A 27,321-nucleotide genomic window follows, 5' to 3' on the forward strand; every position below is an offset into this window, starting at 1 on the left:
CTCAATATGAAACTGCTCATCTGATTTTGGGTGCATGCATTTTATACTAGACAATGCTGGTGATGATGAGGAAGGACACATTCGTGTCTTCAGCAAGGTGGATCTCTCCAAGGGTCACTAGGGGAATCTTACTGACGGCTGAAGAAATCCAGCAAAGGGCTTGACCCTTTCTCAGAAAGACCAGCTCTATAGATACAGTATTACCCAGTCAACATTGAGTAAATATTCTTTCAATGAATTGATAAATAAAAGAAGGGAATGGCATTGCCATGGCTCTCACCATTTTCCTTCTGGTGACGTACACTCACGATCCTGCCATCCAAAGATTTTGTTCAAAACCCTGAAGGAGGGATGCCTAGTCTCTGTAACATGGACACTGATTCTCACCTGTACATCCACAAATCTCTAATTCTCTCCTCGGCTTCCTCGGGTTGTCCCTTGACAGCAGCTTTCTGCAGGGTCCCAAGTGAAAAAGGGAGAGGGTCCATTCTTTCCTTCCGCTTTCCCCACAGCCACTTGCCCTCCACCCTGGTGACCCTTCAAGTTTCTCCTTTCCTGGAGGAAAAAGAAATGAAATAGGCACCTTGAACCTGATTGTCCAGTCCTTCTGTTACAAAAGCATCCAAATACTGGCTCGTTGACGTGGTAAATCAGTAGTCCCTTCAGAAAAGGCCAGAGGGGACAGCTATACTGCACCCTGGGTGACTTCTCATCTCAGCCTTAGTTCCTGCCCCTAGCACTATCCCATAGCCTCAGACTCCCTGGGTGAGGGGCCCAGTGGGCAGGTTTCTAGAGCTGGGTTCTTTTACCACAGCACTGTCAGGGGATCCCACATCCCAGTGGAAGTACAGCCATGGCTTCTACCTTTACCCACAGCCCCAACTGCTTCCTGCAGCCTCCCAGCTTCCATCTCTCAAGGCCAGAATCAGGCTTCCATCTCCATGAAGATCAGGTTCTCCTAAGAACCCTCAATTTCCCCCTCCACCCCTCATGATGATGCTGAGATGGATTGAGAATCTGCAGCTCAGCCAGGCCAGCCTCCATCCAGGGGGGAAGGGCCACAGGTCTGGCTCATCTCTACTTTTGACTCACCCTGCTGCACCGTGCTTGGGGTGGAGGCGAATACCTTCTGCAATGCACACAAAGAAGGAAAGGCTGACCCCAAACACTTTTTGCTCCAAGGACTCCATGCAAAATTCTTTAACGAATTTATCTTCAGCCATCTTGCCTTTTCTTTTATAGCCTGCTGTGGGGTGACAGGCCGGGCTGGTTTTACTATCCCATAGTAAGATCAGTGTGTATTTGCCTCAACAGCACTTTTGGTTCTGCTATGGCTTGAATGTTCATTTTTCCCTTTAGAAAACATGTTGAAATTTCATCCCCAATGCAGCAATATTAAAAGGTGGCGGGCCTTTGGGAGCTGACAGAGTCGTGAGGGCCCACTCTTGTGGAAAAGGCTTGAGTTTGAAGGGGTTGAAGCACCCTTTTGCTCCACACACCTTCCTCCCCTCAAGGGGATGCAGCAAGAAGATGCAACCTTGGAAGCAGAAAGCAGCCCTCACCAGACATGAGGGTTGGCACCTCAGTCGTGAACTTCCCGGCCTCCAGAACTTCATTTCTGTTGTTCATAAGTTACCCCGTCGATGACTTTTTGTTATAGCAACACAAGCTAACCAAGCCAGGACCTGTGTTAATTTCCTACTGCTGGTGTAATAAATTACTAGAAATTTAATGACTTAAGCCAGGCTCACTGGTGCACATTCATAACCCCAGCCACTCAGGAAGCTGAGGCAGAAGGATCACAAGTTGAAGGTCAAGCCTGAGCAACTCAGTGAGATCCTGTTTTCAAACTAGAAAACAGAAAGGTTTGGGGCTCTAGCTCAGTGGTAGAACATCCCTGAGTTCAATCCTAGTATCTAAAAAAGAAAAAAAAATCCTTCACATATAAGACAATGGTGAATGGTGAGTTATTTGTATAAACTCCATTTACTAACAGTTGCTGCAGCCTCCCAGCTTCCATCTCTCAAGGCCAGAATCAGGCTTCAGTCTCCATGAAGATCAGGTTCTCCTAAGAACCCTCACTGCCCCCCTCCACCTCTCATGATGATGCTGAGATGGATTGAGAATCTGCAGCTCAGCCAGGCCAGCCTCTATCCAGGGGGGAAGGGCCACAGGTCTGGCTCATCTCTATTTTTGACTCACCCTGCCGCACCATGCTTGGGGTGGAGGCGAATACCTTCTGCAATGCACACAAAGAAGGAAAGGCTGCTGCTTTTTACTTCAAAATCCTCTGCTTTAAGGATTTTTAGAACATTTCAAAATTACAACTTGACAATAATTTAGAAAAATGAATAATTCAGAAAGAAGAAAAGTTGTTGTCTTCTATTTCTCAGCAACTAGATTCTAGGGCACAACCACAGAAACTTGAGTTTTCCAGCCCAGGCCTGTTGGCTCCTCTTCTACTGGGAACTATGAGTTTGTGTCAGCCTTTCATCCAGACACACAGAGTGACCCCTTAAAAAACACACATTTTCCTCCCGGGTTGATGAATTTCATCTTGTTTTCTTACTCTGGGCCACCAGTGATGGTGGAATTCAGCACTAATTTCTGTCTCTGGTCCTATTAACAACAGGCATATACTTCCAGAGCAAAGCAGTCAATTTAGCTTATACCTGTCATTGAGCTCTGCCTAGAATTACTACATAGCAAGGATGGTATAGAACCAGACAGGCACCATGGACTTTGTGGACAAACATAACTGCCATTAATGTTTTCATCTCCCAAAGCTATGGTCCCTTCAGGCCACTATCCTTGTGTGTGTCTGTCCACCAGCCTTGCTGGGAGGCAGTCAGGAGCTGCACATATACCACTAGAACCAGTTAGAAATCAGCTGGAAAAAACCACCTAAGCCTCCTTGAGGTAGGGATTTAACATTTGCAGGTGTCAATATGCTCTATCGATGGCACTCTCAAAAGAATCACACTCTTAAAACCTCGTTTTTTGGACTCACCCTGGCAATTCAGGTGCTACTTTAACCATCATTCTAGAATGAGGCAGTGTATCTCCCTTTCAGTAAGTTTAAAAGGAGGCTGAAAGAAACCTCCAGATAGTTGGATTAGAAGACATTGGTCAATTTTTGGCCATTAAAGCAACCACACATCCCACCCACCACCCACCCTCACCCCATTTGCACACTTACTGGAACTTCTTCCGTCCTTATAGGAGCCTTTTACTGTAAAGAGTGGGCTGGCTGGGAGGTGAAGCTGAGGTGGCCCTACTCTTCCTCTGTAGCTAAGGAACCGGGTGTGAAACCCATCAGATGTCTGCTTCTAGGGCTCTGACCCTTCAGCTTTACCTTTCAGCAACACAAAGATGAGGTCACTTTCTCTGCAGACAGGGCAACACATTTCTGCAGCACCCCCTTGTCGTAATCCTATCTCTGAGAGTCTGTGCTCTTTTTTTCCTGACCGTCCTCAAGGGCCAGACCTCAGCTTCCCTGCCAATCTCCATCCTCAAGGGGCCCCCAAGGTGCTCAGCCTCCATTGTGGCCTGCCACCAGGAGTCCTAATGGACACAGGAGAAGTCTGCCCCTCAGACCATTCGTTCCATCTGCAGGGTTTACAAAAATTGAAGCTGAAACCTGCTGTATTTCTTTTGAAAACAAACCCTTTGAATTTCACAGACTTCAGCTCTTGGGATTCAGAGATGTTCAGATTTTACATATTTACCTCTTTTTCTTTCAGCTTCTGTAATTCAATAGTTGACGGGATTCTGCTGTAGCATTAGCTCTGTTGTTATGTTACCTCCAGGCCACAATCTCAGTAGTTTGGAAATAACTTCCATCTCCTTTTTGAATTGGGGAAAGTAAATAGGGAGAAAACAGGAGATGACCTAGTCCAACAGCCTAATTTTATAAACTAAGAAAAACTTTTCTTCTTAGGAAAAGTAAGAAAATTTTATGTGAAGACTGAACCTTTGCACCAAAGTCCTTCATGTCTTCAACTGGAATTTTAAAACAATGTTCTTATCTCCTCAGTAGGAGGTCTGCCTCAAATTTAGTTATATTGAACTTTTAAAAGAACCCCAGGTTAAGTTAGCTAATGTGTGTGCATGTACACTCAATCATTTTTCACTTAATTACTAGGCTGTTTATTTACAGTTTGTATAAGGTACCCCCAGCTCCCCATGCCACACACCCTAGCAACCCCAGCTACCCCAACCTCATTTCACCCAACCAAAATAGCTATTTCTTTAAATCCAAATCTGATCATCTTGTTCCTCTGCTCAAATCTTGTTAGCTCCTTATCTTTGGTAGGCAGAATAATTGCCCCCGAAAGATGTCTATGTCCCAATCCCCAGAGCCTATGAATACATAAGATTGCTCATCAAGGGGAGAATTAAGGTTGCAGATAAGATTAAAATTGCTACTCAGCCAACCTCAGTATAGAAAGATGACCCTGGATTATCCAGATGGGATCAATGGACACACAAGGGTTATAAAAGTAGAAAAGGGAAGCAGAAATCAGAGAGAGATTAGAAGATCATATACAGTTGACTTTGAAGATGGAGGATGGAGCCACTTCTAGATGCAAGTAGCATCTAGAAGTTGGAGAAAGCAAGGAAATGAATCTTTCTCTAGAGCCCCCAGAAAGGAACATGGCTCTGTTAATACTTTGATTTTAGTCCAAGCAAGACTTATTTTGGACCTTTAACCTCCAGAACTAAGATAATAAATTTGTGTTGAACTAAGTTGTTGCAGCAGCAATATAAACCATCAAGGTCTTCACAGTGATGAAACTTTGAGTTTCAGCCTCATCTGCCCCTCCCACTCTACCCCAGAGCCACGCTGGTGTAGTTCCTCCATGCTCTTGCATGCACTCTTTGTCTTTCTGCTGGGAATTCCTGCCCCATTTTCTTATTTAGCTAATTCCTACTCATCTTTCTCAAATACTCTGAGAAGTTCTCCCTGATTGCTCCTTGAATGAACATAATACCTGGGTATAATCTTGGACATGAAGTTAAAGCATCCAGAGGTATCAGGGAGGTTCTATAACACAACGCCCTCAGAGCAGATCTTCCTCAGGTGGGTGGAAAATGGACCAGCAAAGTTAAGTTTGCATGATTAGAAAAGTGTCTTAAATCCTATACTGACAAACCTTCCCCAAATTGGCAAAAATGCACATTTCTCAATACTGCTATGAAAAAGAGGAAAGACCCTGACTTCTCCTTCTCTGAGACACAATTCCTTCCTCCCTCAACCTATAGTGTTACCCAAAGTCTGTACCTCCAGGACCAGTCCCACCACTCTCTCCCTACAGGCGATTTCCTGCCTCTTTTTGACAAGAGGCAGCCTGTGTTGCTTTCTATGGATTCCAGATGTTAGTTGGAGTAGCCTGGCCAATGAGCTACAGATGATGTCAGTTTGACTCCTTTTTCCATGCACTGCAGAGGTTCAAAGTCTGCCCCCAATTTTTTCATTTATTCTCATGGTCCCTGGTAGCTCTGACTCATGTCTCTGCAGTTTACCAAGACACCTAACTATTCTGCTTTGATCATTGTGTGTGAAAGCCCAAGGGGGTTCAAGGTAGCATGTGACATGGGTCAGCTATTATGAAGACCTTTCTGCAAGACTAAGCCCGTTGGGCTGATGAGCAAATAAAGGCCATTCTTAATAGGAAAGGAAAGTTAAAGGAAATCACCTGCAGGGAGAGAGTGGTGGGACTGATCCTGGAGATACAGACTTGGGGTAACACTATAGGTTGAGGGAGGAAGGAACTGTGTCTCAGAGAAGGAGCTGTCAAGGTCTTTCCTGCTCAGCTTCTCTGGGCCTGGTTTCAAAGTCTCAGGAAGCAGAGCTGTGATGAAAAATAAACAAACAAAAAACCAACTGTGCTTTTAAGGAACAGAGTGCAAACAAGCAGTATTCTGTGGCCTTAGCCATAGAGAAAGACAAACATGGGAAATGTTTGCTTGCTCTTCATACAAGGCCAGTGAGAAAGAAAACAGATAGAGCAGGTGTGCCTGGCTTTAAAGTAGCAAAGGAAGCCACATAAAGCCCTGGTGAGGGCTACCTCAAAAACGGAGAGGATCCAGAGCAGTCTGAGAACCTTGTGGAACTTCTGGAAAAGACTGGGGCAACGGAAGCTGCACTACCATGAGGTGGAAGGGAAAGCTCTTCATGGATCTCATGCAACTTAAGGAAGTCATTCACAGTGTTTGCTTCCTCATCATGCAAAGCCAGGTGGGGACTTAACTACAGGTGTTCACAGAATGGTTTTATAACAGCCCCCACTTTGTGAGAGAAACATGGTGAGCCTCAGGAAAATGAAGAATTCTAAAAAAACAGCCTTGTAGTCAAGGAGATAGGGGGAAAGCAAAGGCCCAGACAAGAAGCATCAGCAACTACCAAAAGGATAGACACAGATCAGTATAACAGAACTGAGAGAGTGGGATGAGGGGAACCTCTAATATCTATGGTCCATTTGGGGCTTTTTGTTTGTTTTTGTGTTGTTTTGTTTGTTGTTGTTGGTTTGTTGGCTTTTTGTTGTTGTTTTAACCAGGTAACTAAGACAATCCAATGAAGGAAAGAATAGTCATTTCATAAACAATACCAGAACAACTGATTATCCACGTGTCAAAGGATGACATTGGAACTATTTGACCCCCTGTACAAAAATTATCTGACCTTATATCTGAAAAGTAACTAAAAATGAACTGAAGATCTCAGTAAGAACTACAAGACTCTTAGAGAAAAGTAGGTATTAATTTTCATGACTTTGTACTTTAACTAGATATGACCCAAAAGCACAAGAAACAGTACTGTGTGGATGTAGGTCAGTGGTAAAGTGCTTGCCTGACATGCTCAGGCACTGGGTTTAATACCTGTACCACACAAGCCACAAAGAGAAAACAAATGAATCAGACTTAATCAAAAGTCTGGGGTACACCCTACTGGGGAGACTGGGGCAGAAATATCACAAGTTTAAGGTAACCCTCAGCAATTCAGTGAACCCTGTCTCAAAATAAAACCTAGTACTACAAAAAAAATTGTTTTCATTTTCTGATTCAGAAGTCATTATCAAGAAAGTGAAAAGACAATTCACAGAACTGAAGACATTATTTGTTAACTACATAACAATCAGGGACTTGTAGATAAAATATAGAAAGAACTTTTACAAAAATCAGTAATAAAAACTTTTTTAATGACCTTAATAAATGAACATATAAGCTAGACACGGTAGCACACGCCTGTAATTTCAGCTGTTCGTGAGGCTGAGGCAGGAGGATAACAAGTTCAAAGCCAGACCCAGTAACTTAGCAAGGCCCTAAGCAACTTAGCAAGACCCTGTCTCAAAATAAAAAGTAAAAGGGGATGGGAATGTGACTCTGGGGTTAAGCACCCCCTAGGTTCGATCTTTGGTACCAAAATAATAATAATAATAATAATAACAACAACAACAACAACATATACTTGAGGAAATAAAATATACAATTGGCCAATAAGTACCTGAAAAATACTCAGCATCATTAGCTATCAGGAAAATAGAAATCAAAATTGCAACAAGATATCACTTCGTACCTAATTGGATTCTCTAATGAAAAAACACAAACAAAGGAATATCAGTATTATTCATAACATCCAGTAACAACAATCCCAATACATATTAACTGATGGACAGATACGTAAAATACAGCAATAAAATGGAATATTTTCAGCGATAAAAAGGAGTGAGGTTAGTAAAATATACTCCATTACAGATAAATCCAGACATAATATGCAAAATGAAAGAATTCAGTCACAAAAGGCCACATATTGTATGAATCTATTATATGAAATGTCCAAAATAGTCCATTTGGCTTATAAAAGACAATCTAGGGGACCCTAATCTTGATAAAAATGTTCTATATTTTTGCTGTAGTACTAGATACACTAGCCTACAAGATGTTAGCATAGAAGGAAATCGATAAAAAAATTCATACAATCTCTCAGTATTAATTCTTAACTCTAATTTTCCCAAAATAAAAAGTTTAATAATAAATAAAATGATATAATAATAAACTCCCCCCAATGAGCAGATGAAAAAAGGGGGAATCATAGTGTACAAAAGACAAAAAGCTCAAACTAGAAAAATTTAACTTAAGCAACTGAAACATATTATACTTATTTCTCACTAGAGTATGAATAAAAATATCCAATCAGTAAGATAGAGAAACATAAGGTTTAAAAAAAGAATTTCTAAATGAAGAAAAATTGAAGAACAAAGCAGCAAAGTTATAGAGCTAATAAAACTAAAACAAAATAAAAACTGAAGAATCCCAAATTACTGAGTGAATACAAAGTTAAAAAGGCAATTGCATAGAAGACATTGTATATACTAGATAAACATAATCCAGTACAAGAATGATAGATGTGTGTGAATTTGAAAGTCCCCAAAGATATATTCCAAGATATAATACAAGAGAATTATCTGAATTTTAAGATATTACTGAAATTGCAGTTAAAAAATGATATCATGTTCCAGGGATATTTAAATGAGAATATCAGTATCAAAGTTTTCCTAAGTATGCTACAAACTATAAGAAACTCTTAAGTAAATACTAGGCAAAATAATCACCTACATGGAGGAAAATAAAGTTGGTTTCAGATTTGCTGTAATGTCATTCACTCACACACACACGCGCACACACACACCCATGGTAGGACTATGGAGTCAGACTTGCTCTCTATAAAACATGACCCTGTATACATTTTACCCCAGACAAGTAAAAGCAATAGAAACTACAAAGCAGAAGACGGAAATCAAATTTATGTCACAACGATATGACAAAAAAAGGAGCTCATTTTCTAAAACTGTAAGTCATATGAAAGTAATAGTGAGATATGATAAATAGTGAGATATGATAAATAGATATGATAAATAAAATATGGATATGAATCAGCAATTATTTTTGTGTTCAAAATTTTACCATAACTCTACATGGTTTACGAAGATAAAATTGATGTTTAGCAAAGTTAACATGCTCTGAATCACACAATTAGGCCCTTAATTTTAAATATATTCTACCCAACTCGGAGCTAATATCTGCTTTATAATAACATGTAATCTTATATCTAGATGGAGAGATTACACACAGTTTCAATATTTTTCTTTCTGTTTATTTTTTTCCTAAAGTTTTAATAATGTGGCTTTAAAAAAAAAACTAGTGACCTTTATGCTTTTTCGTATTTTCTACACAAACAATAGTATAATTGAAAATAACAGTGTAAGTTTTTTCCTCAAAAATAAAATAATGCTCTTTAAAGATTCCCACTAAAGTTTCTTCTTTATAGAAACGATATATACTTTCTAATCCTTGGAATTTTAACCGTCTTGATGCCAATATAGCAGCTGTTATGATTGGTCATTTCTTAGCTTAGTACATACATATAGTTTTTCTCACTTCTTTATTCTTTTGGTGGGGAGGGAGGTTAAATACAAAATAAATACAGCAATAATATTCGCAAATTCAGAAATTAAATTGGCTATGTTTAACTAGTCTAGACTGTTGCAGTCTGTTTGTCGGAAATCTGTCTAAGCCTTCTGTCTTTTTTTCTTTTTTAAGTGAGTAATCTCTCTCTCTCTCTCTCTCTCTCTCTCTCTCTCTCTCTCTCTCTCTCTCTCTCTCTCTCTCTCACACACACACACACACACACACACACACACAACCACTACTCTTTTGCAACCCAATGAGGCTGCATGGCTGAAATTCCAGAGGGATCCAGGGCTCACCCTGACACAGGGCAAATACCACTCTCAGTGGATAAAAGTCTTTTCACATAGAATACACCCACCATGAGTCTAGTCAGAAATCAGGCTTCCCTGGAAGGAGACAGAAGATCCACGCATGAGATGGCAGACTGAACCAGCGCGTCCAAGTCTCTTGCCAGACAAGCAGCCTCTGTCTGTCAAGTTCCTTGAACTTTGAGTAACTGGCTGGGGTGCCAAGCCAAGAGCTCGGCCAAGTCCCTAGCAGAACCCTTTTCTCCCCACCCTCCCCTCCACTTCCAAGCCAGCCAGGAATCAATGATGAGGAACCTGCCAATTTTCTGTCACTTGGAGTGTTTCCAAACTCAGGATTGTATTCAGGGAACCAAAGTCCAAGAGGCCTGTTTATGAAGAGCAAACAGGACTTTTTTTCTTCCTCTTTCAAAATATTGCTGAAAGAATGCCTGAAATGCTGTAAGGAAATCGCATACTTTAATTTGTCAGGTCAGCAAAAGTGGGCAGTGAATGAGAAAATGCTCTTGTGAGCTGGTGAGCTTTTCTTCCTTCCTCTCCCTTGCATGTATTTGTGTTGGGATAAAATTGTCGTTAAACAATTTCCTCTGACTCAGAAGTTTTTAAACATAAAGGAACTAAAAGCACAGTAATTTTTTTTTCCCCACTTGGGGGTTGTCCTCAGAAGTCACTGAGAGAGGAGAGAGTGGGAAGTTGAGAGATTTAAGATCCCAATTGATTTTAAAACTGAGGCTTACGAAACTGCCCCTCAGAAAGCAGTGTGGAGATTCCTTGGAAAACTGGGAATGGAACCATCATTTGACCCAGCTGTCCCACTCCTTGGTTTATACCCAAAGGATTTAAAAACACCACACCTCAGAGACACAGTCACATCAATGTTTATAGCAGCACAATTAACAATAGCTAAACTGTGGAACCAACCTAGCTGTCCTTTAGTAGATGAATGGATAAAGAAAATGTGGAATGGCATATTATTCAGCATTAAAAGAGAATAAAATCATGGCATTTGCAAGTAAATGGATGGAGTTGGAAAATATAATGCTAAATGAAGTAAGCCAATCCCCCCAAAAAACAAATGCAAAATGTCTTTTCTGATATAAGGATGATGATTCATAATGGGGATGGGGGAGGGAGCATGGGAGAAATAGACAAGCTTTTAATAGGGTAAAGGGAAGGGAGGGGTAGGGAGCGGGTATGGAGGTAGGAGGGACAGTGGAAGTAATGATGAAATAATAATTTCAGACACATATGAAAACACGAATGGTGTGACTCTAATTTGTGTTCAACCAGGGACACGGGAAGTTGTGCTCTATTTGTGTTATATGAATTGAATTGCATTCTGCTGTCATATATAACACATTAGAATAAAGAAAATTTTTAAATTAAAAAGAAAGAAAGAAAGAAACTGCTCCTTGGGGCTGGGGTTGTGGCTCAGTGGTGGAGTGCTTGCCTAGCATGTATGAGGCACTGGGTTCAATCTTTAGCACCACATAAAAATGAATAAGTAAAATAAAGATACTGTGTCCATCAACAATGAAAAAAATATTTTAAAAAGAAAAGAAGAAACTGCCTCTCATACCTAAATAGGAGATACAGTTACACTTTGGTAATTCTAATAAGTATTCTATTGTGTCAGAGTCTTCTAAAGACTTCACAGTGTGGGGCTGCTGGTTCCCTGCCCCTTCTCCAGGTTTTAGAGGGGATTCTATATGTGATCCCTTTGATCATTCCTAAGATGAGACAAGAGCTAGCAATAGACTTGGGGAAAGTGATGATTTTTACCAGAACCAGAGCTCAAATAACCTTGCTCTAACATTTTGAAAGATCAAAAGAAATAGGCTTTCTTTCTTAGATGTTAAAAAAAATTCATTTCTAAAAATAAGAAAAAATAATTGGATACTTAAATCACCAGAGTCCTTTGTAACTTTAGTCATGGTGAATGGTTGAAACTCTTCCCTAGTTTATAAGAACTTCAGTTTCCCTAAAATTTGGTTGTGAAAGCAAAAGTGACTGGTCAAGTGGATGCACCTGGAGTTAAATTGAGTCCCCAGTCAATGGGACTTAAGATCTTACCTGAGTTCCCTTCACTGTAGCACTGCCAGGGATATTCCCTGCTTTCATGACTGAAGAGATATTTCAACCCATGTTCTTTATGGGGAAGGAAAAATTTTCCCTGAAAAAAAAAATAAACAAACAAACTTGGTTTGCATAGATACAACTCTATCTAATACAAACACAAAAGAAAAATATTGCTGCTACTAAGATGAACCCATTAAGTATCTCATTGTGAATCATATAACTCCAATGGCTTGCAAGAGAGTTTAACTTCTTGGAGGTATGGCTTTTTGTCAGTGTATTGAAGTCAATAATCTTTGCATTATCTCAGTTGCTTTCTCAGAACAAAGGGACAATTCATACCAGAAGAGCTTTCAAGTCTCTCCGCTTATTTGTATAACCCAAATATAAGCTCATCTCCTGTGGCCTCATCTCTATGTTCAGCTGCCTGGTAGGAATTAAAGAGCATTGGGATCCTAGCTTTCATCTCTCTTGAAACCCCCCCTGCCCCCCCAACCCAGTTCTCTCACAACCCCCCAACATCCAAAACTGTCTCAGAAAAGCCCACCAGCGTTTCTCTGCCCTTTCACCCTGACCCTATTTCTCTCTCTCCTTTTATCCCACTTTTTTCCCACCAACCCACCCATTTCTCTAGCCTGCTTTCCTTGAGCATTACCAATTCCTTCTCATAAACTATCCAGAAACCCAACTGGCAAGGACTCTCAATTAATAATTGGAGACCCAGTTTTGGGAGAAAATCCATGGTGGGGTAAAGGGTTCAAGATGGAACCTGGAAACATTGGCCCATAAACAACCCAACCCACTGGACTTCAAGACAGAAATACAGCTTATAAATACAGCTATCATTCTTTCTCCAATCCCAGAGTAGCTACTCAGGTTTCTTTAGCCCTAGCTACTGAAAATCTGCAGTTTATTTTCTCTTCCCAAGGGAGCATTTGCCAGAAAGAAGTTTCTAAGTGCCCTATCTAAAACAGGGCCAAAGAGTAAGATAGCGATGAATTGCAGGGATCTGTTATACTCAAATCTTATTTTTTCCTCCCTTTCGTTTTGACCCCAAGAATTACAACTTTTCCCTGTGTGTAATGTGTATAATCACTTCTAGCCTAGTGTGGCCAGAATATTGGGGAAGGGGAGGTGAAGGAGGATTAGGAATGAAATGGATATGAGAAACAGGTGACTTTTCATGAAAACGACCCAGAAAGCCACATTAGGCTGCAAAACTGGCTGCTATGGTTTGGATGTGAGGTCTCTCCCAAAAAACTCAAGTGTGAGACAATGCAAGAAGTTCAGAGGAGAAATGATTGTGTTGAGAGAGCCTTAACCCAATCAATGAGTTAATCCCCTGTTAGGGATTAACCGAGTAGTAACTGAAGTGGTAGGGTATGACTGGAGGAGGTAGGTATTGGGATGTAACTTTGGGGTATATATTTGTATCTGGAAAATGAAGACCTCTTTCTCTCTCTCTGTTTTCTGATCCTCATGTGAGCTGCCACACTCTTCCTCCATGATGTTCTTCCTCACCTCAACTTCCTCACCTGAGGTCTGTGGATTGAGACCTCTGAAACCATGAGCCCCCAAATAAACTTTTCCTCCTCTACAATTGTTCTGGTCAGATTCTTTAGTCACAGCAACAAAAAGTCTAACTAAAACACTGGCTATGACTAATTATTCTTTCACTCTGAACTCACACCTTGGAACATACTTATCAAGAATATTCTAGAATCAGAGCTGCTGCTGGACAGAGAAAAGGTCAAATATTGCATTCTCATTTCCTGAAATCTACTACACTACTTAGAATATGTGTCCATCCTAACCAAAGTGCCCCAAGAATGCTTTTGTATTGCACCCAGAAATGTTTTTTGGTTTTGTTTTGTTTTTTAATGAGGGAAGCCCTTGATGTGAACTTGGGTTACTTCAAAAGGTAGAACTTTCATGCTGCACTGAATTCATTGACCTGATTCTTGTCGCAAAATATCAGCCATCCTATTGACTTTAAGCGGGCTTTGTAGAAATTATCTCATTGCTTAGAATTTTGCAAAAAGGTTGCTATGACTTTCCCTAATTTAATACACTCATGCATGCACCTTTTCCATCCACACCACCTCTTCTGTGTCCTCCTACACAATTCCTGGACTCATTCCTCAATACCTGGCCTCCCAGGCTTCAACTTATTTCTTTCCCACTAGCTTTTCAATCCTGACTTTTTGGACCCTCTTTCTATCTTCTCCCAGGTTTCATCCCTGTCCATACCATCAGTGACAACAATTAGTTAGTGCTTACCATGTAATTTAAGACTGAAAACTCCATGAGGTCTGTTACCAGGATCTCTCTCTCTTTTTTTAATTGTGATAAAATACACATATCAAAAAAAGCTTACCATCTTAAAGTACATAATTAGGTGGCACTTATTACATTCACAATATAATACAAATGTCACCAGCATCTAGTTTTAAAACATTGTCAAAGTTTAGAACCATTTAATTTTAGAACATTGTCACCCCCAAAAAAGAAGTCCTGTACCCATTAAGGAGATAATTCAATCATCCACTCTGATCAGTCCCTAGAAACAGTGATCAATTTTTAATCTCTATGGATCTCCCTATTTGGGATATTTCATACATATTAAATATAAATATGATTCAACATTGTATGGTTTTTGAGTCTCACTACTTTAATACAGTGCAAAGCTTCAAAGGTTTGTCCATGGTCTAGGATGGTAAAGTATATTATTCCCTTTCATGGCCAAATGGTATACCATTGCATGGACATAACACATTTTGTTTGCCCATTTACTAGTATATCAACATTGGGCTTGTTCTACCTTTTAACTGTTATAAATATTACTATGTTCACATACATGTGTTTGTTTGGAAGACTGTTTTTAATTTGTTTAGGTATATACCTAGGAGTAGAATTGCTGGGTCATATGTTAATTCTATATTTTACTTTTTGAGGAGCCACCAAATCTTTACAGAAAAGTAAAGTATACCATCTCACATATACATCAACAATGTATGAAGGTACTAATTTTTCCACATCCTTGCTGACACTAGTCATTTTCTCTTTTTATAAGAGCCATTTCCACTGGCTGTGAAGTAGTATCTCATTGTGGTTTTGAGTGGTACTTCTCGGGTGGCTGAAGACATTTGAACATCTTTTCATGTCCTTTTTGGCCATTTGTGTATCTTCTTTAGAGGATAAATGAGTCCCTTCTCAATGTTTTAATTGGGTAGTTTGGTTTTCTGTTATCATAATCTAATTTTACAGACAAGAAAACTGAAGCACAGAGCCATCAGGCCATAGAGCACTCAGGCCACAAGAGGAGCAAGTGGCAAACTTGAGATTTGCACCCAGGCTGTCTGGCTTGAGGGATCTCAGTCCTGTGCTAGAACTCCTTGTTACACAGATTCCTACTTTCTCAAAATGGCTGAAAGGAAGTCTACATTGTCACCCCAAAATCTCTGTCCAGGAGGACTGGTCCCTATTGTTCTAAAAATCACCATTTAACTGCTTATATTATTTTTGCTCTGGGTTCATCTGGTGGTCTCCTTGATGGAAGGGAAGAAACAATTGATATTTGCCATATCTTTTTCATGGCTCCATGGATTTGCAAAGATAGTACAATTTTTTTTCATTTCATGCTTATAGCAACCCTGGAGGTGGACTCAAGACAGAAAAGTGAACTTTCATGATCCAAGCAGAAAGCAGGAGCATTTGAACCAGGACCTAGACCCACATGACTATAAATGCTTTCTTTCAAAAAACACACACACTGCCAGAAACACGGGGCTATATACCCTCTGGGTGAGTGGGCGAAGGCCTCCTGCAATGGCAGTGTTGATCTGTTGTTCCAGAGTCAAAATCCTCACTTTAGGTTGTTGTCTTTCATTAGCTATAATGGTCTAGGCCAAGTTCTAACCTAAGACTTGGTGTTCTCGTTTATGAGAAAAAAAAAAAAAAACATTCACAAGAATATAAAGTGAGGCATCCCTGTCAGACCCTAATAGTGCTCAGCATAAATGTAAGATGGTAATGATGACCATGAGGAAAAAGGATGGTTTCAGGGGTAACCTTTTTCTGGCCCACTTTACTGCTGAAGTCTGCTCCTACCCATGGGCTAAATTGTACCTCCTCTGTCAGGACCAAAGGAAACACATCCCTGTTCATAGGAAAAATATCATCAGTGGTTTCCAAAGAGCAAAAACATTCCCTGAAAATAAAGAACAGAACAGACAATCTAATGTCTATGCTTCCAAAAAAAAAAAAAAAAAAATCCAAGTCTTGCTGATCAATTTCATTGCTAAAGGTGGGTAAAATGAGAAATCTGGCTCTGATTCAAGCAAGCAAATTCGATAAAGAAATTAAGCGGATGGATACAATTAGGAAATTAAGCAGAACTACCTTCTATAGAAGAGCTTTGGATTCCTCCCCTACCCATGACCACTACCATATCCCTCCTGGGGAATGGCCTATCTGGAACCTGTGTGAACCTACTGATTTATTTGGACTTTCTCTCTTTCTTTTTGCTTGGCCAGTTTTGTTTTTTGCTTGTTTGTTTGATTTAACCTTCATGCATTTGACACTTTCAAATCAAGGTTTTCTGTATAACACTGATGTTCAGTTGTGCTGGTATACACAAGAAAAAGGGGTCCATAATGGTCAACTGGGCAACCAGAAACCTGAGTTCTTGCAATTGCTTAAGCCTTGCTGGGTCTCTTATTCCTTTACATATAAAATGAGTAAGTTAAATGTGGGCATGTTGGTGTACACCGGCAACCCCAGCTACTAGGGAGACCAAGTCAGGAGGAACCCAAGTTTGAGGCCAGCCTAGCAATTTAGCAGGAGGCCCTGGATTTGATCCTTGGTACAGGAAACAAAAAGGAAGTTGCATTGAGTGACCCAACAGGTCCCTTACAAAGTGACTGATATGATTTTCATTAGATCAGGACTACATTGTGGATAACTAGGAATAATCAACATCCAACATGATACATTATATTTTGAAGGCTCTGGAAAGTAAGCACTGAGGGGTTGGATATGGGTAAAAGCTTGGTGGAAGAGGTTTAGTATTTGTTGGTGAAGATAAATATACGCAAAATCCTGCTAACTTAGGAAGAGAAGGCTACAAAATGATCATTTATTTACTTATAATGGAGAGCGAGATTAGCCCAACTTGGGAATGCATTCGCTGTTTAGGTTGTGGCTGTGGTTGCTGAGGAAAAAAAGCTCTAAAATGCTTTGGGGGAATCTAATTTGAAAGAAACAAATGGATTACATTTTCCTAATTTAGCAGTCAGTTAACTGTGACTCATCCTTCTCTCTCCGCTCATGTGACCAGGATAGTAAATACAATATTGACAAGAAAATCCAGCCCTCGGTCGGCAGATGCCAGCCCTCCCCAGACTGAAGCTGCGGTTGAAATGGGCTTGTTTCCTGTTTTCTTTGCACAAACCAAATTGCAGGGACTGTGCCAGTGTCTATTATTGTGTCCGACGTGAAAAGGGACTGATTGCTAATTTCTAACTTATGAACTGCAAATATTATGGGGAACACTCATGCCTGCTATCCTCTACTGCTTTTAGACAGGCCTAAGTCGCAGTGAATAGAGATAAATGGGCGCTTATCCTCCTCCGATTCCTCAGATGATCTGCCCACACTTTGGAAAAATCTCATTCAAGGTTCATTTTTGAGTAGCAAGAACTTTGAGGGAAATGAGTGCAGGTTGAAATCCCAGCACAGCCTTTTAATGGCTGTGTGACTTTGGCAAAGTTACTGAGCTTCCTGTTTCCCAGTTTCCTCATCCATTAATGAAAAGGAAAAATGTATTTCTTCCACACAATTGTTGAAACTAAATAGTAATATTTTAAAAGCATTTTATAAACATTGTCTCTGTTGAAGAATCTCGAGGTGGTAACTACCTCCAGCATGACTAACATTCCTTGGTGTGAATTGTAACACAGGGTAACAATACAAACACATCCCTATCATTGAAAGGGACAGAATACAAAGACATGCACCTATACAGTAGAAAGCCATCGAGCTCCCTCCACTCCCTATATAATGGCAAGGAGGGGGTTTTATTTACTCCTGGAGAAAGCCTGGAGTCACTGTGCTTTGAACCAATGCTCTCCTAGGGAAGTTGATATTGCTGCATTGGGGCAATGAGTTGGTAGTGCACATACACAAAGGAAAGCTATCAATCATATGTTTGGGCCAAATATCAAAGCACACCAGGAAGCCCTTTATATCTTACTGATGTGGCTCCTGGGCTCTTCCATTATCTAATGAAAAAGAGTTGGTCATGGAGTTGCAATTGACTGAAAGCATCCACAGTCAAATTGGAGATACTTCTTTTCTCTTTTCCTTTCCTGTCTCCTTCTTCCCAAACATCTTTCATGATAGCCTGTCGTAAAGGTCAACTTCTGGACACTGATGATTTATATTTGGAATTCAAGAGTATGAAATCTTCAAGAATCTTTTAGGAACATGCAAATACCACCATAACAAGTAATAGCCACACCCTAGTGCTGGAAGGAATGTAAAGAGAATCTAATACAACACCCTTGTTTTTCCAAATTCAAAAATGGAAACCCCACAAGTTTCTGTGATTGGATTAAAGCTACCCTCTGAGATGGTGGCAGGGGTAGAGGATGATCCTAGCTCTCCTCAGATCCAATCAATATCATTTCTTTCCCTTACCCATTCAAAACCATCAACAGCTGTGAATACCCGTGAGAGAAGGAATCATAAACTGGCTTATGACACTAGTTTTCAGACTCAATGGGCCAGAGAAACTGCTCTTTACCTGATACCCAGATTGCCCCTTTAAGATTTCATTTCAAGAGTATTCTATGAGTTAAGATATATGATTTTATGGCACCCAACAGTGCAGATCACCTGGGTAGCAGTCCTTGCTGAAGAAAATAGAATATATTGTTTTGTGGGTTGTGGCAAAGGTGGAGAAAGAAATCCAGACCTCTGCTGCCAGGTTTCTGTTCTTGCGACTAAAGGCTCAGGGGTCACTCCAGTTAAACTGGGCTAACTGGGCTGCACGAAATAACTACACAAGAGACACAAATACCCTTTTGTTTGGGGTCGCTGTGACAGCTCCTCTGACCTTAAGGGTCCGCAGAAAGAGAGAGAGCAAGAGCATGCGCTGACCCCTTTTATTGAGGAGAAGCTATTCAAATGAGGCAAGGGGTCAGGTTTCAGGGGGCTAAGTATCTTCATGATGTCCACTGTCAGCAGGTTGACTGACACCTGGGTAGGCCACACCCAAGGGCACAGTAAGAGAAGGGGACACTCACAGGCATTTCCATGGAAGATTCTGTCCTAAACAGAACAAGGGGTTATATTACGAAGGAACAGGTGAGCATAGCTTCACCCATGGGCTGTAGCAAGACACATCCATGCAGGAGACACCGACCCTCGGACCCAAGAAGGGTGGGGAAAGCTCTGCCACATTTCTGGGACTGAATGCCTCGCCACCCAGCCGGGGAGTGTGACTCGGTCACGTGTAAGGTTGGTCTCCCACACTCTGGGTCTGGAGAGAGCAAGCTCAGGAAAATTACTGCCATGAGAAGTCCTATGCAGTGAGGGCTGCCTAAGATCCTTGGTGGTTAGAAGTAGAGGAGACACTAAGAGGTAAGGGAATGAAAAGGAGCCACAAAAATGTTCTTTATCACATTTACATTGCCAATTCAAATGTATTTCAATCTGGATTCTTCATAATGTACAACAGAAATGCACCCTGTGCTAGTTTATGTTAAAGATAATTTATTAGGGCTGGGGATAAGCTCCATGGTAGAGCACTTGCCTAGTATACATGAGGCTCTGGGTTCAATCATCTCACACACACACACACACACACACACACACACACACACACAGGGTAATTTATTATAAAACTACCAGAAGCTCAGAGAATTGGCAGGCATTCAGGCCATTCAAGGGCAAGCTCTCAGGATCCCCAGCAGGAGTTACCCTGCTGGTGGGCTGCATTTCTGTTGGAGGATTCACTGATACCCACCCACCACATCTTCATGTCACTTACCAGTCAGGGCCCCAGAGAAGAACACTGATTGGCCAAACAGATCACCTGCTCACTTCCTGGCTCTGTAACTTCCCTGGGAGGAGGTGGATGTTGCCCTCCATCAAGACAACAAACTATGAAGAAAAGGCAATTTCCCCAACTGAAACAGGGGCTGCTGTTTGGATGCTGGACAGATAGCAAGTGACAAGCAGTCATTAGAGGCTCCTCCCTAGAGTCTGAAGTGAAGTTTATAGTGTAGAACACGTTGAGAACATGGATAGGCTGACTTGCCAGAGGAGTCTCCTGGGAGAATTCATTCTGAGCAAAAAAAGACCCAGACTCAACGAGGTCAACCAGGGAGCAAGACATCTTAGTGGGTAGACAGGGAAAATGATCCCAGATACAGGAGGGAATCTGTCATGTGGTTTTTGGGCCCTGGCCTGGACCACATGAACTCATATTTGAATTGTATGGATAGCAGAGAAGCTGTAAATGAAAGGTGAAAGAGCTTCTTTAATATTTTTAAGAAAACTTGAAAACAATAGCTCTAGATGTCAGAGAACCAGGGCACTAGAAGCACCATGAGGATATGACAGGTGTGAGTCCTTCTTCCCTATTTTGCCAATGACTGTTGTAGGGACAGACGAGGCAAGGCACCAAAGATATCAGGAAACAGTTTTATTTGGCTACAGCCAGATTCAGAGGGCACAGCTTTTGCTGTACTCAATCAATTCCCTGAACCCTGAGTTCAGGTAGTTTCAGAGTTTTATACCCAGCATGTACAGGGAGGAGCTTCACAGTCTATAGAAGTTCACATAAAGCAGCTTTTTATTTTACTGTTTTGGGTAAGTTAACCCTTCAAGGACAACACCTGAGAAGGGGAGAGCTTCTTCTCCTCTTTCTTTTTCTCCCCCTGCCAGCAGTTACCATGGAACCCAATTGGTAACTTCTCTTATCTTAGAAATGTAGACAACTCCGTGAAGCCCCAGCTCAAGGCTAGAAGCCTTGTTTACACATTTCTATAAACTACTCTACTGGATACATGTTTGTGAAAAATGAGTAAGGGGGTGTCCAGCACCTGGAGTGCTGATTTCTTCCCAGCCAGCGGCCAAGTAAAACAGGGCAACATGAACATTCGAAGTTTGTCTACATTGAACTCTTTTGTAGAGACTCTTTGCCGACAGTCCTCAAATCAGCCATGGTGAAGATTTCTGGAGTTGAGACTTTTCTGTGGAGAAAGGGGGTGCCATTTCATGACCACTGTACAACAACTCCCTTCACCCACCTCAGTTAGAGGGACCCTGCAGAGTAGGCACAGCTCCCAGCAGGACATATATGTGAGCCCATGTGTTCTACCCCTCAGTGGCCACTGCCTGTCTGTGCAAGTGAAAACACAAGTTATTGACTTCCAAGTTGTTCATAATGTGACCTTGACCTTGTTAGAATTCTCAGTCTGATGATGCAAAATCCAGTATGTTCTCCAAAGCAAACCCCTGTGGAGGGATGAAAAGCAGAGACTAACTAAGATGTACCGGGGGCTTCCCTTTGCCCACTAGCTTGAGTGATCTTGAGCAAGTTAGAGAATGCCTTTGACCTTCCATTTCCTTGACTGCAAAATGGAAACCTTAATTCTATGTGAAAATTAAATGAGATGAAAGGTCAAATTCAGCCTAGCATACAGTAGCACTCAATACATGCATGATAAATATCTAAATAACAATAAAAGTACCTGGAATTAAGTCTACTTACAAAATATTATAAAAATCTTGATATACATACGACAAAGAAGAAAATCCAAAAGATTAAAGAGAGAAAAATTTAAAAATTCTAAGATCATGTAGGGGATGAAAAGTCATGTCCATCATAAAGGGTCATGGCCATTGCCCCTGCAACAAAAAACAGGTTAATAAAAGAAAAAAGCCTAATAAATTGATCCAATGATAGTTTTATATAACCCAAGAGCCTTCAGATTAAATATCCAAAGACCCAAGGTAAACGATTCATTTTGATGGTTAGGTTCTATAAACTATAGACATCCATGTAGACATGAGATTGGGCAAAAAAAGGTCATAAACTAATGTATACACAGATTTTGGAAGCCCAGTCCAGCAAGGCTGTCTGTTCAGATTCTGTTTGGCCTCCTGTCTACATTCCTTCCTTCCAGGTATGGAATAGGGAATCTTAAGATCTACAATCAAAGAAGGTCAGAGAATTTGTTTATGGCCAGCTCTTACATAGGGCAGGAAAATTAAAGTAATACTATTAGGGTGCCTGGCTTCGAGGAAGAGGGTTCTGCTTTCTATGATCCATCTGCCTCCGTGAAGAGGAATTCTAGTTTCTATGGTTGACCTGGGAGAAGGGATGAGATAGGAGGACAGGAGAAGGTCAAGGAGTAACTGTTTCTGAGGACTTTGCTTTGGGGTATCATTGTTCTGATCTCCAACAATTACCAAACTGAATCACTGGCATATTTTCAGGTTTTTAAGTAATGAGCGAGACATTTAGAATCAGACAATTGAAAAGAGAAAAAAAGTTCCAGACGATAGTTAAATTACTAAACATATAACAAATTCAAAATGGAGAACATACAAAAAACATGTCATTTAGGAATACTTGGGAGGGGGTCTGTTATCTTGAACATCTTTGAGATCAGCGAAACAGAGATGCAGGGAGACAGCAGGCTCAAAATCAACGCATCTTCACAAGCAGACTGATATTCAAAGAGGAATGGAGCAGAAGTCTTTGTTAATCATAATAAAGAATTTGCTGTATTCAAATGAAATAACAGCAAAGTGGAAATATGCCAGGGCAATACCAGTTTTCCAAGCAGGAATAAAGGGAACGCTAGGAAATTACAGAGCCTTCATCTCAATGTCTGTAATTTGCAAAATAATGGAAACAATAGCGGGGTAAGTTTGCCAAATGCATTTACAAATGAGTATCATTCCCTTTAATCAAGCTAGAGATAACCAACAAGACTGGATGGAGGATGGGGGACTTAGAAATTTCTTTTTTCTTGATGGGGCCTGTGACACCATTAATAATTACATGTGACTTATTTGGCTTCAATGTCCAGATCATTTTACATAGAATTTACTTTCTCATGTGCTTATTAAGGAATCGAACAAGAGGGAAAGTAAAGCAAAGGAAGAAACAAGATATTAAGTATTGTCTCAATTAAGAGGACTCTGTTACTACTTTTTTTTTTCTTAATGCCAAAATGTGGCATAGAGCTAAAAGGGCATTTAAGAAATCACATAAATTATCATTTTAGGATTGAATCAAAACCACCTAAGGTAAATTATTCCTAAGGATCACAAGGACAGGTTATTCTCTGTCCTCTCTCACTGTCTGCTATTTCACCACTCTTTCTTAGAAACTTTGCTGCAATTTAAGCCTGTTTCCATTGCTAGTCTTCAGCAAAGATACTGAACAGCCTGACCCCTCTCCCCAACACTAGAAAACCTGCATTCAGTTCCCACTGACATAGTCCACAGGCTAAATAATTTTTCCACTGGTTTTATATTAATCAATCTAACTTAAATACTTAGCTTAACAGCAGAAAAGAGTCTTGAGTTTCTAGGGAAAATTGGATCAGACCTGGGTTCAGTAGCATGGTAGTGAGCAAGATCCTTCAGCCTTTGGATTTCTGATTGGTGTCGCTGATAATTAATGATTTTCCCAAAGGTTTTCAATGCCCAGTTAGTACCTCCTTGGAAGTTTCATGCCATCAATGTCCATGGCAGATATAAGAGTCACTGTCTGCCCTCTGTGGTTTATCTCCTCTCTTGATGCTTCACCCTGCTTCATATTTGAGTCATTAAGCCACTGAGCTTAAAATTCTTAAATTTTCCTTTTACACACAAATACTCACACACAAAAAAGAACCTTTTCTATCAGATGGAAATATGCTCATCACTACTACAGATCAGTATCTCCAAGCCTGCTCTGTAATCTGTTCTTTTCTTTTCAATCTACAAACATATTCAAGACTCAACTTCTAAAACCCTTCCCAAACCCAGCATCCCATTTTCTCTCTGCATGTCTTAAAAAATAAGGGTCAAGATGCAATGACCTTCACTCATAAGTCCACTTCTTCTTATTCAACCCTACAACTAGTCTCCCATTACCAACAATGCAGGGAAATACCTTGACAAAAATTTCCAACTTCCATATCTTTAACTAAGCTTTTCTAGTCTCCCTTTGGCGATGGATACTTTCTCCTTTCAATTATGAGATCCTCCCTTCTCCTGGCCTATGTGCTTTACCAGTTAATCATGTTACTCAAATGATCCCAATTGACTGTGGTCTGTCTTGGCTTCTTCTGTCTTCTCTGCTCGGGAGATTTGAACTTCTCCCTTGGCTCTGACACCAAAATTTGGGAAGATTTCATATTTGCATTTCAGTTTTTTCTTCTCCTACTTAAGACGTGTACCCAACTGAAAAATCCCATTTAAGTGTTCACCTGCTTTACCTGGAATGATTTTCTTCTCCTCTCTTTCTGACTGTCCCTCTTCCTTTTCTATTCTCTCTTAGGTAGTGACATCACCATTGACCCAGTTTTCCCATGGCAGAAACCTGGGATTCATTCTGGACTTCTTCCTGTTTTTCACCTGGTGCATCCAACCAGTTACATGTACCCTCAAATTATTCCCCAAACCCTTCTTCCATTCAGCTTCTCTTCTTCCTCTCCCATGCCAATCACCTGCCTTAGTTGCTCACTTCTTGTCTGAATTCTCATGACCACTTTCTGCCTGGCCTCTCTACATCTAGCCCGGCCTCCACTCTGCCAGTCTTCCATGCTCCTGCTACAGAACTTGCTCTAAAACTAAAACCTGATCTTGGTCTCTCCTTCCAGCTGTCTTTCATAGAGCACCCCCCTGTCTGCTTAACTGCTGTCAAAGGGACTCAAAGCCCTTTACAGTCTCACATGGCTGCCTTCCCCTGTGTCTCAGCTTCTCACCTCCAGCAGAACCACCTCATCTTCCAGCTATCATTCTAAACATAGCATTTACTTTCAGCACCACGTATCTTTGTACCCCAACCTCATTGCCTAGAATATCCCTCAAAGCCCAGATTAGATGCCACCTCCTCCACAAAGACTCCTGAGACTCTGCCCAGGGGGAGGTGGGGGGGGGTCATTAATCACTTCTCTTTTCTGCGTGTGACTCCTTCACATACTGATGCTATTGACTTAGCATTTCACCCGGTTAATATTTGTTGATATGTCTACCTCCCCTTCTGAACTCTGAACTTCTTGGGGATAGAGTCCAGGCATTTATCTTTGTATTTCTCTGAAAGTTTCTTGTAATATAGCAAATGAATTGAGTTAAATTGAATTGAAGACAAAAAATATTCTGCAGAGTACTCATGGATGTGGAGGGCCGTTGATGTATTTGCCTGATTCCTGCTTAGTATGTGAGTGATTTGATGTCTGGGACCAGTTTGTGTGTTTCAAGCACCTATTACAGTGTATAGTACATAGGAGATATATAAGTAAATGTTTGCCAAATAAATAATGGTTTGGATAAGTGTTATAGATTGGTCCCCGTGTGGCCATTTTTTAAATCTGCTTGGTCACTGCATAAGAACATGTTGATGGATGATTACTTATTATTTTTAAAACAGCAACAACATCTGGGAAGTATGGCAAGCCAACACCCTTCTTTGGGAACTGTGCTAGTAACTAACTAAACCTATAAGGGTCAGCCCACACAACTAAGCCCCTGCCACAATTTCAAGCCTCAGCTGATTCAGCAAGGAATCAGTAGGGGTGGGGCATGGGTGGGTGAGGCACAGAGCTCTGGGCTGTCTCTTTGAACTAAAAAATCAGGCAAGGTCCATGTTAGGGTTCAGAGAGCGAAAGGTAATGCAGGCTTGTGAAAGAGACAGAGAAAGAACTTGTGCGGATAGGAGAGAGGGAGAAAGGAGAGCAGAAGGAGGGAGGGCTAGAGAAACACAGAAAGACAAAGCAGAGAGAGCCAGAGACAGAGAGAGAGAAAAGAGGTGGGAGATGGAGAAGAAAAGGGGCAGGGAGAGGGAGAGAGAGACAGGGTTTCTTGGGCCAGGTGCCAGTCTTTCTGAAACTTAGCTGTGCCTCCAGACTGCTGGTCTTCTACACTACCCTGGGTCCTACTGAAGATTTCCCTCCATCTACTTCGGCTCTTATTTATAGAAGAGCCAGAGGTTAAAAAAAAAAAAAAAAAAAAAGCAAAAAGCACCTCAAATCTAGCAAGTTCATCATGACTCTTGTATAATCTCTCCACCTGCCATGTTCCCTCTGGCTACAGAGCCTTGCTGTGTGATGTCCCTTTCACCTAGAGGAGCCTCACCCACAGGCACCCCAGATCAAATTGCTCTTTTGTAACATGGTGGTAACTTTTACTGATAAGATGCATTGATTGCCTCTCTGCTTAAAAATGTCTTCTGTAGTTTTCCAATAATGCCACTCAAATGCTTAGCACAGTGCCAAACACATAGTACACACTCAATGGCTTGTTGAAGGAAGAAAGAAACAAAGTATCGAAGTCACTGATAATGTTCTTGTTTCAGACTTTCTGATAAATCCCCAGATACCTGCCTTGACTCATTTTCCCCAGAGATTTGTTCTTTCAGGTTAATGAGCATCTTCTATACAAGGTATGTTATCACACACACTTTCAAGCAGGGTCAAGTCCTCCCAAAGATTTCTGTGGTGCTCAGAACACTACACAAGCAGGTTTAGAAAGCAGAAGGGAAAGAGAATAGCACCAAAGCAAGCTTCTTCAAGCTTACTTATGAGAGAGAGAGAGAGAGAAGGGAAAGGGAAAAGTAGAGGTAGATAGAAGGGAAGAAGGGGAAAGGAGAGAAACCATAAGCATTGAAGTTAGTTTAAAATTACATAACTAAATTTAAAATCACACCAAAATTAGCATATGCTTCCTTAAGGAGTTTACAATCTCCTTTTCACTAGCATGCCAAAGAGAGTTTATCCTTTTCCTCCCACACACAGATATCGAGTGTGACTTGTTTTTTTCATGATGTTCTGGGAATTCGAGTCCAGAGAAGCATCTGCTTCTTTCTCCTAACACCACCATGAACCCTGCAAGTGCACAGCGGGCCACCTCCCCATGAAGCCCAGCCACAGGGTGCTCCACCTGGGAGGAAGAATGGGAAAGAAAACAGAAGTGTGGGGCTGGGATTGTAGCTCAGTGGTAGAGCGCTTGCCTAACGTGTGTGAGGCACTGAGTTCTAGCACAGCATAAAAATAAATAAATAAAATAAAGGTTTTGTGTCCATCTACAACACAACAACAAACAACAAAGTGTGTTTTCCCTGCCTCCTTTTAATAGAGTTCCAAAGACTCACCCCATTCACTGAGTTGAGTCCCCATCTCCCTCACAAAATGAGATGTGTGAGTGTTTGTGGGAATTTTCACCCACGTAGAAAAATGTT

The 27,321-nt window shown here is 41.0% G+C and overlaps 1 protein-coding gene across 2 annotated transcripts in view; it reads right to left on the reverse strand.

The window, feature by feature from the left end:
• The window catches only part of LOC144365463 (uncharacterized), a 31,938-nt gene extending 21,940 nt beyond the window's left edge, over window positions 1-9,998 (reverse strand). The window contains exons 1-2 of one of the 2 annotated variants that reach the window (XR_013423929.1): window positions 9,833-9,995; window positions 388-555 (exon numbers count right to left, since the gene is read on the reverse strand). Coding sequence is in view for 1 of the 2 variants with exons in the window: in XM_078016979.1 (XP_077873105.1) it covers window positions 388-488 (101 nt within the window). In the remaining variant the exon portion in view is untranslated. Of the gene's footprint in view, window positions 1-387; window positions 556-9,832 lie in introns of both variants that reach the window. The other variant, XM_078016979.1, reaches the window with a different exon arrangement.
• Window positions 9,999-27,321: the final 17,323 nt, after the last annotated feature.

This window comes from Ictidomys tridecemlineatus, chromosome 7 (assembly GCF_052094955.1).
Source record: "Ictidomys tridecemlineatus isolate mIctTri1 chromosome 7, mIctTri1.hap1, whole genome shotgun sequence".
NCBI lineage: Eukaryota > Metazoa > Chordata > Mammalia > Rodentia > Sciuridae > Ictidomys > Ictidomys tridecemlineatus.